General features: G+C 36.2%; 1 protein-coding gene across 1 annotated transcript in view; it reads right to left on the bottom strand.

Annotated features, from left to right (window-relative positions):
• LOC119688972 (serine/threonine-protein phosphatase rdgC-like) overlaps positions 1 to 6,996 on the bottom strand; it is a 37,190-nt gene extending 30,194 nt beyond the window's left edge. Inside the window, exons 1-2 of the mRNA XM_038103676.1 lie at positions 6,975 to 6,996; positions 6,709 to 6,836 (exon numbers count right to left, since the gene is read on the bottom strand). Of these exons, the coding sequence (XP_037959604.1) occupies positions 6,709 to 6,836; positions 6,975 to 6,996 (150 nt within the window). The remainder of the gene's footprint in view (positions 1 to 6,708; positions 6,837 to 6,974) is intronic.
• Positions 6,997 to 11,659: the final 4,663 nt, after the last annotated feature.

An 11,659-nucleotide genomic window follows, 5' to 3' on the forward strand; every position in this document is an offset into this window, starting at 1 on the left:
TGGTGGACGACCTTTAGCGGCTGATAACCAGAAGAGAACGCAAAACGGAACTGGGGTTAAAAAAGGCGGACAACCCATACAGGGTGTTAACCAACCAAAACAAGGCAGACAACTTATAACTGTTGTTAACCAAGTGGGGCCCCAGACCAGTACAGCGGACCATCTACCTAGCACAAGTAAGGCTGCAAATAAACAGAATTACGGCAAGCGGGCAGTAGGAGATGCAAAGGATGGCCCTGCCCATAAGAGGTCCTATGCCCAGTTCGCTGGGACGGATCTCAATATGGGCATCACCGATTCAAGAGTCGAAGGACCTCTTGGCGAGAAACACTTAGTTGCTTTTAAAGCATCGTTGTTGAACGCCGTGGAGTCCTTAGATGGCGGAATAGGTGACATAGGGTTTGTTGGCAACGCTCGCCTTGAGGATGGGTACATTACCATTAAGTGTAAGAACCAACAGTCAAAGGCATGGCTAATCAGCACGGCAACTAAGTTGGAAGGCCTCTGGCCTGAAGCTAAGCTGACGGCTGACACGCTAACGGCGTTGCGCAACGAAAGAAGATTACTTATTTTTGTGTACGACTCTACCGTAGGCAAGGAAAGTATTCTTAGCAGACTGCAGAAGCAAAACAGCTGTGTTAAGGACACTTCAAAGTGGAGAGTTACTAACTTCAACAAGTTTGGCGAGGAGAGCAGTGCTGGCGTCAGGCTCACAGTGTGGTGCCCGAAAGAAGACGCGGAGGCGATTAAGACCGCAGGGGGTGGTCTCAACTGTGGTCTTGATCAAGCCAAAGTGAAATTCTAAAGGGATGCACGACGAGCAAGACAACGCCTCTGGTATGGGGCTAGCGGGTCTGTGTAGACCGTTAGGGAGGCGGGTGGGCCCATACCAGAAAAACATAAAGGTTGAACAACTGAATATTCATCACAGTAAAGCAGCATCAGCAATGATCCTGCGACACTTTGACGAAGAAAAGTTGGACATACTACTGATTCAAGAGCCCTGGATTGTTCAAAACGCTATTATGGGACTTGGTACATCAGTTGCCACGCTGTTCTTTCCACAGGCAGCTGGTAAAATAAGGACATGCATAATGGTGAGGAAGGGGATACAATGCATCCAATTGCCTCATCTATGCTCACCAGATCTTACTACGGTAAGAGTAGGAAGTGATGCAAATACCTTTATCGTGGCGCCAGCCTATCTACCATACGACTCTACTGAACCACCTCCCAGTCAGGAGGTAATCAGACTGATGGAGTATTGTAGGACGAAAAGGCTAGAAATTGTCATAGGATGTGATGCGAACGCACACAACATTGTGTGGGGTAGCAGCGATAGTAACAACAGAGGGGAATCTCTCCTCGAGTTTGTTGAAAAATACAATCTGATGATTGTAAACAGGGGGTTAGAACCTACCTTCGTTGACGCACGAAGGTCAGAAGTTATTGACCTAACTCTGTGCTCAGGCGCAATGACACAGAAAATTGAGAAATGGAGGGTCGCTGATAGACTAACAATGTCGGATCATCGGGCTATACACTTTGAAATACTCTGTCGTCCGAAACGCACTAATAGTCAGAGGCTAGTAAGAATTCCTGAGAATACTAATCAGGTAACTTACTTGACGTTGTTGACGGAATTATTACAAAACAGGCCGTTGAGGAAACTCAAGACCACATGGAATGTAGAGACAGAAGTCAAAGCAATTACTGCTGCGATGATTAATGCATTCGAAAATGCTTGTCCCCAAACTAGCATTGCAGAAAAGTCATCGACACCTTGGTGGAGTCAGGATCTTGAAGTAATAAAAAAGGAGACAAGGAAAGCCTTTAATAAATACATGAGGGAGAAGAACTCCGAATCATGGGACTTGTATAAGGCCAAAAAGCGTGAATTTAAGAAAGCACTACGCAATCGGAAACGGGAGTCGTGGAGGAATTTCTGTTCGAGCATGAAGGGGACCTCTGAAGTAAGTCGGTTACAAAAGATGGTCACCAAAGATCCGGTCTCAAGACTTGGTTTAATCCGAAAGAAGGATGGTACAATGACGGAGACAGTAGGTGAGTCATTGAGTACTCTCATGGAGATCCATTTTCCAGGAAGCTTCAAATTTGATGATCACTGGCCATCTCCCAAAAGGGGAATGAACAGAGAGGAAAGATTTGATGCAGAACGGATAGTGACCATAAATGCAGTTAGGAATGCCATTTTGACATTCGCTCCATTTAAGTCACCGGGGTTCAATGGCATATTTTCAGCACTCCTGCGATGGGGAATTGACCTGCTCGCAGTTAGGCTCACGGAGATATTCAGGACGTCACTGGCAACAAGGTACGTCCCTAAAGCTTGGAGAGAGTCAAGGGTGACTTTTCTACCAAAGCCAGGAAAAAAGGATTACACAGAAGCAAAGTCATTCAGGCCAGTTAGCCTTACCTCTTTCATGCTTAAAGCTATGGAAAAGGTAATAGTGGACTACCTAGAATGCACCACGCTAATGAAATATCCTTTAAGCAGATGTCAACATGCCTATAGGGCGGGGAGATCAACAGAGACTGCCCTGCACGAAGTCGTGAGGACAGCTGAGAGAGAGCTGACTTCAGGAGGCATTTCGATGGCCATCATGATGGACATCGAAGGAGCCTTTGACAAAGTAAGCTTTGATAAATTAAAATCTGCTCTAGCTGACCGAGAAGTCGGTTCAATCATTATTGGATGGATAGATTTCATGTTAAGGCAAAGAGCAGTAAACCTACAAAATGGAAGATATAGACTGAGAGGCAGAACAGTCAGAGGCTGCCCACAGGGAGGGGTGCTTTCACCATTTCTGTGGAACGTGACCATAGACTCTCTACTTCAACAGCTTGACTTCAAAGGCATACAAACAATTGGGTATGCGGACGATATAGCACTGATGGTGAATGGCAAGTTCCCAGACACCATTAGAAACGTGATGAGAGGTGCTCTCAAATGCGTCGAAAAATGGTGTAGGGAACAAGGCCTGGCCATCAATGCCACAAAATCAGACACTATCCTCTTCACGAGGAAGAGAAGTCTGTCAATGGAGCCCTTACAACTTTTTGATAATAACATTCGCATATCAAAGTCGGTGAAGTATCTAGGTGTTATCCTAGATAATAAACTGACTTGGAATGAACATGTGGATGAAAAGATCAGGAAAGCGAAAAGAGCTCTATTTCAATGTAAGAGAGTGTGCGGAAGACGATGGGGGATATCCCCAAAATCGATGCACTGGATCTATACCATGATGGTCAGACCTATTATAACATATGCGTCAGTTGTCTGGTGGTGTAAAGTCACCCAAAAGACAATAAAGACGAAGTTAGATAGAGTCCAGCGACTAGCCTGTGTTGGAATAACAGGCGCTATGCGAACTACACCAACACCGGCATTAGAGGCGATGCTAGGCTTGCTTCCGTTGGATTTACATATAAAGAAAACGGCGGCACTGGCAGCAATTCGCATGAACCGGAGCTCCACGTGGAACAACTTCGGAAAATTAGTGGGCCATCGTAAGATTCTTGATCTCGTCCAGGCCGCGGTCAAGGAAACGCAGATGCCATTGGCGACTATGAGGAGGGTTTATGGGGCAGAAGTGTCCTACAGAACACTGATAGTAGACGGCCTTCTACATAATGAATGTGGAAGGAATGACATTTGCATATTTACCGATGGCTCCTTAATGGATGGCAGAGCTGGTGCTGGGGTTTACTCGAAAGAGCTAAATCTAACGTGCACTCTACATCTAGGAATATATGTTTCCGTCTATCAAGCGGAACTTATGGCGGTCTCACATGCTCTGGATCACCTATTGGATTGTCAGGTATATCAGAAAAAGATTCTGATAGCGCTGGACAACCAAGCAGTTATCAAAAGCATGCAAAAGACATACATAACTAACAGCTTAGTACAAGAATGTGTAACGAAGCTCATGGAATGTGCTCATGGAAATGAGATGACGATCATGTGGGTTAAAGGACACATCGGTATTGAGCAAAACGAGAAGGCAGATGAACTTGCAAAGCAAGGATCAAGCCATAATTTCTGTGGCCCGGAGCCCAGAATACCATTGGGGTACAGCATGACGGCAGCCTATGTCAATAAGTGGATAATCTCACTTCATCTTAATAGATGGAGAGAGTTGAGCACTTGTAGACAGACCAAACTCATGTTACCTAAACCGTGGGCCAGGGAAGCGATAAAAGTGCTTAGCTATTCGCGGAGCACTCTAAGCTGGCTGACCTCACTAATTACTGGACATGGCAACTTCAAGTATCACCTCAAAAAGATAACTCTAGCTGAGGAAGACACTTGCAGACTATGTCTAGAAGAAAAGGAGACAGCGGTGCATATATTGTGCCAATGTCCAGCACTGGCAAGTAGGAGGAAGACTGTCTTGGGACACCATTGGGTTGGTGACGACTTGGCAGGAAACCTCAAGCTAAATGAGATGCTTGCATTAACAAAAGATGTAGTTATGCGAACGGAAGCCACTCCAGCTTTAACTCAATAACAACATCCGAGAATCGAAGGACGAAAAAGGACCCAAGTCGTTTCGTGGTCTACTTCGACTAATCCTTCACTTCAGTGGGGCCACTTGTTGGACAGTGCGCTGTCCCAACGTCCCACCATATATATATATATATTATAAAGTTACATTATAATTAGCAAAATGTTTGCCATTTTGTTTTCTTATTTATTTTCAATAACTGAGTTTACTCAGTGTAAATACAAATTTCGTCACTGAAAACTGTCACTTCATAATTTTATATTCAGTACGAATAACTCACTAGCACTTGGGTAATACCATTGGGGCGATAACGCAGTATACATACAAAAAATGAATTTTTAGAAGTCAAGTTATTGACATAAGTCATTTACAACATTGGTGACCCTGACGGTGAACGACGTTACAAAAAAATGAATAACCAGGCTGAGGAATTTTTTCCAGCAGAATGTCAAGTGTCGATAAAACCGTTAACTTTCTCGCAAGAACAACCGGACCTTTACGTTCTATAAATGGAAGCGCAATTTAAAAACGCCGGCATAGTAAAGGACGGAACAAAATTCGACCATGTGGTGGCGGAGCTAGAACCAAGGTACTTGGGGTGCATAGCTGATACGCAAATTTATAACAGAGTTGGAGCTGGGCGATATGAAGCCAACGCAACTGCTGAAAAAAAATAAAGAAATGACCGGCAACTCAATGGGAGATGACGTTATAAAATCGTTATGGCTGCAGAGATTCTTCCACTGAAGCAGCGATACGAGGATCCGTATGAAATAATAAGTCGTAGTGAAAAAACCTTAAAAATGAGGGTAAAAGGACGGACACTAAATGTTAGTATGAACTGCGTGAGACCAGCATACATGGCGAATGAAACCGGGAAAAGTTTGACAAGAGAACGAGTGGAAGAACCTAACTGCAGTGACTGCGTTCAACATACACGGAAGGTGACCCGAACGGGAAGGGTTGTACAGTTTTCAACGAAGTATACTGCATAAGTGCTGCTAACATACAACAGAAAATAGAATTTGCCGTCAGTTGGGCGTCAAATTCTAGAAGGGACTGTGTGGTGATAAGACAGTACACATACAAGAAATGAATTTGACAGAAGTTTTAGTAAACTTAAAAAATAAATTTTAGATAAAAAAATATGTAGTTTTGTGTAGTTTATAATTGAGAAGTAAATCACAGGAACTTAATTCATTGTTTAATATTAACAGTAAAAAAAAGTGTAGTTACAAAAAACCTCAATAACAGCACCATTTTACAAGAAAATGTAAACTGCGGTGAGAAACGAGTTTATCGTTTTCGTGCACACAAATTTTTTTTCACAATTGAAGAATCGATCCATAGAAGTCCATTTCACACTTATTTATTCAAATGTGGAAACGGACTATTAAATATGCTTTAAAATTAAGTAATACTTTTTATGGAATAACTTCAATATAGGAAAATGCTTTTCCATTAGTTAAAGTTTGATGCATGTCAATACAAATACAGCTATAACTAATTCTTTCTAGAGGTCCAAATTTCCTAAAATTATATTGCTCAGACATTACAAATCATTTTTGGACACAAAACAATTGAATATAATTGACCAATAAGAGAAAGAATTTTTAACAATCAAAAAAAAACCTTTCAGCATTAATTTTATTTTTGAAGAAATCAAGGTTTTGTTGTGACGTAATTCTGTCAAGAATGAGATTGTACATTCAAATAAAATTCACGTTCAAATAAAATTTTAACTTATAATCGCAAAAATGCTCCTATTTGTATTTGTTTGATGATCAATTTTATTTTATTGGGAATGTGAACATTAAATAAATTTCAGTTTGTTTGTTGGAAAATAAAATAAATATACAACAAAAAGAAGTTCTACATCAATTTTTAACAGTCAAGTAACTGTTTGCACAACTTGTGTATTCATGTTATTTTACATCAATTAAACGATGTGCGATACATTTACCGTAAATATAAATACTTAGTTACTATGATATGAAAAATAAAAGCTAGACCAAACACAGTTTTATTTAATTTGTTGACAAAACCAGTAAGTAATATTTTGTAAATCAAGACTTTTATGTTTAGATAAAAATTTTAAAGGGTGATGCGTTTTAAATCCTAAGCTCCATTAACATTTAGAAATAAATAAATAATAAATAAGTGCCAATATACTTACTTCAATTTGATCATTTTCTTTAGCATACTCAAGATTTTGAAATATATTCCAAGTACAACGCTTTTTCATTTCCAAACGCGCTTTATACCGCCGATACCAAGCTTGTATAAGCAAAGCTGATTTAATTGCTGAAAAAAATCACATATACATATATACTTATTTTGAAAATCTTGTAATATTTTAGGTATTAATATATAAAACGAATGTTTAAAATAATTTTATTGGAATGAAAACAAATTAGTGAATAAAAAACGTGAAAAACGGACTGGCCTTTATTAAATTCGCCATTTAGAGCCGATTTCTCATTCGTGAAGTAAACCAACAAATTGATTTGCAATTCTGGCAAAGATAAGTCTTTTGGAAAATGTTAAAAAGATAAAATGAAAGCCTGTTTCAAAGATTTTCAGAAAAAGTTTTGCGTAATTCGAGGTAAAACGCAGTTTTGTGCTATTGCTTTCATGAAGAAATCAAGAACAGTTGTTAATCGCAATCGCATCGAACTTGACAATTTAATTTGAAATCAAAAGTTATGGAAAAAAATTAAAATTCTCATTTTTTTTTTGATCACAAGGTATACATAAATATTTAGTTATTGGAGCTGATTTAAAAAAAGAATTATTTTTAAAATTATAATATAAAAATATATATAAAAAAAAATTAATAAATGTTAAAAATTATAAATAAAGTATAAATAATAGTATAATATATAAATAAAATACAGTTTTTAAGATTTCAATAAAGACAGTAAATCCTATCCCAATTGGAAGGGATAAGATTATATGCGCAACTTTTTAAAGAATCGTCGTTTGCGTCAAACATAGCGTTTACGTATTACTTGCTGTATTAAACACAAAATTGAAAATATGCTATATTTTTGTTATATTTTTACAAATTTTAGTTAATTAAAAAATTTAATTTTTAAATTTTTTTTTTATGTTCAGAAAAATTTAACAAACATCACAAACAAATCCAGTGTCAATCGAAAGCCAGAAAAGAGCTTTCGGGGTAGTTGCCAGAATACGAAACATCTTTCCAAAGGTATTTATGCTTCGGAAATCTGTGATAAGTGAATGATAGTTACGGAAATATTAAATCAAATGGTATTCAAATTAAAGGCTTGATAAAGAAAAAGTGAATAATGAGATCATTAATTTCGTATATATATCCTGTTATTATTTTCAATTTTCTCCCTTTTTTTTTGCTATACATGTACTGTAACGACCTTTTTCGGCCCTACAGCTGGGGTATACTCAGCGAGTATACCAGGGTTCGTTATAAGAAATTTATAAATGTGAAATAATAGAGACACTTCTGTTTAAAGCAACGTTTATTATTTAACCAAAAAAATATAAATTAAATTGTGGAAAGTAATAGACAGCGATGTTGAAAATGTTGAAAATGTTGTCAATGATGTGGAATGTTGTTAATGTTGTAACAATGTTGTAACAATGTTGTAACAATGTTATAACGATGTTGTAAACGGTGTAGAATGTTGTATGATGTTGATGTCAGTGGTGCGCAAGTTGCTATCATTAGAATCGTGGAATCTGTAACAGGAGAAATTCCAAATAGCTAAACCTAAGGAAACTCTAATAAAATATAAATCAATACCTTTGTCAGCAAAAACCAGACAAGGGTCCCTTCCTGCTATTACGCCTGGCCACGTCCGTCAGCAATTGCCAAACGCTCGTTATCCCACACGCCTTCTGACAGTGTTTGTGACTCGTCGTCCATTCCTTCATCAGCTATGGCCAAATGGAAAACTGGATGACTAGTTAAACTACCCAACGCCAGCATAAGCCAAGCAGCAGGTAACTCAACTGGTTAAACTACCCTACGCCAGCATAAGCCAAGCAGAAGGTAATTCAACCACCATCACTTCGCCCAAATCAATCCATCCATTCACATGGTGATCGTCAGCAATGGCCAAACGAATCAACATGTGCCTGGACCAACTAGTCCGAGCTCCCACTATCCCTAACAATCCCTAACAAAATAGTTCTTACCTGTAACAGGAGAAATTCCAAATAGAACGATTTGGCAATTTCGCTGCCCTTTTATTTGAAATTCCATCCATTACAGGCAAAAACAAAAATTATCTTCAAGTAAACAAGGTCCCGTAAATTTGTCAAAACAAATTTCTTATTATTGTACACATTGCAATCAAATTCAATAAAAATAACTGCATCATATAAAAAATGCGTGCACGATATTTTCTTAAATTTGTTTATGCAGACAAACAAGTGAATTAATTACAACAAATTTAACAAACTTTTATTAGCGGCAAAAAATTAATCAAAACATATTTTAATTTACAGGATCATTCATTTATACAAAATGTTTATCTCTAATATGAAATTTACAGGGTCATTTGTTTATAATAAAAATGGATGTTACTGTAGGAAAATTTTATTGAATTTAGAAACATGTTTTTACTAAGTGGATTTAAAACTCATATTTGACTAATCATTTGATTTGTGGGGTAAAATTTTAGAATAAAATTTGGGCCTTACAGTACTATATTTTTAGTAAAAGTAAATTAGAAATTTTTTGCAATAATAAACAAATATAGACGCATTTCAGTAATTTCTGATCTTCCAATTCATATCTGTTGAGCTGTTAATAAAACAGTATTAATAACCGACTTGTAGCGAAGCCTTCAGGCAAATTCGCTGGAAAATTTCGTTTACAAAACATATATAAGCACCGTCAGTTCAGTTCTGTCTGAGCTCTTGAAGAGATAATTTATCGGCGGACTACAATACAGTTAAGACATTGTACTTGTAAAAAAAAATAATATTGCATTGGTAAATAAAGTGATAATACTGCATTTGTTAAAGAAAAATATTGTAATTCATCTAATCATTAATCGTTAATAATAAATTAGTCGACAAACCGATATTTGATGACCTCAACTTTGAACAAAGTACGTGGCAGCAGTAGATTCCCGCAACTCATCCTTTTGACAAGTAGAAACATGACAAGTAAAGGCAAGGCAGTAAGTGCAACAATTAACACGATCACACAGAAAGACACGTCATCGGCAGAAATTTATCGCATTAGTCTCAAGCTGTTAGTATTTAGCAAACCCGACCCAAATTTATACTTCCTACAGATGGAGGCACAATTCCGTAACGCGCGTATCACTCAAGCCCAGACTAATTACGACTACATGATTGGGTCATAAGATGGTTTTGCATTACGAAATGTTGCAGCACAAAACAAGTACAATGTTCGCAGCAAACGGGTCCGACATTAAAACGTACGACTATAAACTCACTGAACCTGAGTCTGAGAAAAAGTTACGGCTGGTGCTTCACAATCGCAGATGTGTCAAAACCAATACTAGGCATCGATTTCCTTAAATATTTTAACTTATTACTGCTAACAATCGAATTATTGATAACCTGATCTTGGAACGTAATACTGAGAAAGTAATGCTAATATTAATTTATAAAAATGTTTATTATTTTAATTTAAATAAATTTTAATATAATATAACACATATTGGAGTTCAAATATGTAATTAATTACAAAAACAAATTTTTTTATAATCCTTTAAAGGTCTTTTCTACACAGTGAGAAGGCAAGGCCTTTAATTTTGGCTCAACAAGAACAAAAAAGCTATACTAAAAAATATAAGTGTGTAAGGGTTATTTACTGCAGAAAAACCCCTTTATAATCCTTATTTTTACTACGATGATAGTACAAATAGAAAAATGTATGCATATTATTAAATTTCTGAGATTCATTGTCAAAATACATATATACTTAAACAACAGTTTGAATAATCAATAAAAACAACTGTTAATCATAAATCTAGATATCTCGAAAACTAAAAATTGTTATGAACCATAGTGCAAAAAAAAAGGTTAAACATTATGAAATTTTCATCAAATTCATTACTCATATACCAAATATCAACAAAATAATTGTAGACTGTGTCAATTATTTGCATAATAACAATACAGCCCTATTCAAAAGTATTTACACATCGAAAGTTTTTGTACATATTGCATTAAATCATGGTTTTATTGTTGTTGTTGGACATAAGTAGCAAAAAAAATGTTTGCTGTCACTTAGTTTTATCTATGCAGAACCAAATAAAAAAGAATTGAAAAGATAACTGTTCATTGGACAAAAATAGAAGCAAGGCATCAGTGCATTTTACACACATTTTTTTTGCTTTAAAAGTATTTACTTAAAACATTAATTTCATTTTCTTCATCTTAATTAATGAATTTTTTAAACATTTTTTTATGCTTATTTAATTAATATAATTAATATTTAGTTATACCACCTTTGACATCAATAACTGCCCGCAACCTAGCTGGAATTGATTCAATCAAGTTCGGAATCAATTTCGACCGAGTATTCCCTATTTCAATTATGTTATCACTACGTATTGGATTTTTTTTCAATAGTTCTTTGCTGTTTTATGAAGCATCAAATATTTTCAATGACACTGAGACCAGGGCCCTGTTGCACCAACACTTTTCACTTTTCACTTTGCAAAATTTATGAGTGACTTTTTTTTGCAAAGTAAAAGTGAAAAGCGTTGCACCAAAGACTTAACACAATTTACTTTGCACTTTGCAAATAAAAATTTCACTGCAAAGTCTTTGCATAAAATGCAAAGCAAAGCGTTACACCAAAAAATTAGATCACTTTCATTTTGTATTGGTTTTTGAAAGCATTTCGTTTCTGTATGTATACTTGTTTTTTGTTTGTTTAATATTTTGATGCTATGAGTACATGATTTATGCATAGTATGTACTTATGAGTTTAATTTTTGTTTAAAATAAAAGTTTTTAAAATAATATTTTATTTTAATAATTTATATTATTACAATTTGTAATATTTGTATAATTTTAGTACAATTATATGTTATATATTAATACAAAACACAAAATTTTTGTATATGATTTCTTTTATTGACATTGAATCGTAG

Source organism: Teleopsis dalmanni, chromosome 1 (assembly GCF_002237135.1).
Source record: "Teleopsis dalmanni isolate 2A chromosome 1, ASM223713v2, whole genome shotgun sequence".
Lineage (NCBI taxonomy): Eukaryota > Metazoa > Arthropoda > Insecta > Diptera > Diopsidae > Teleopsis > Teleopsis dalmanni.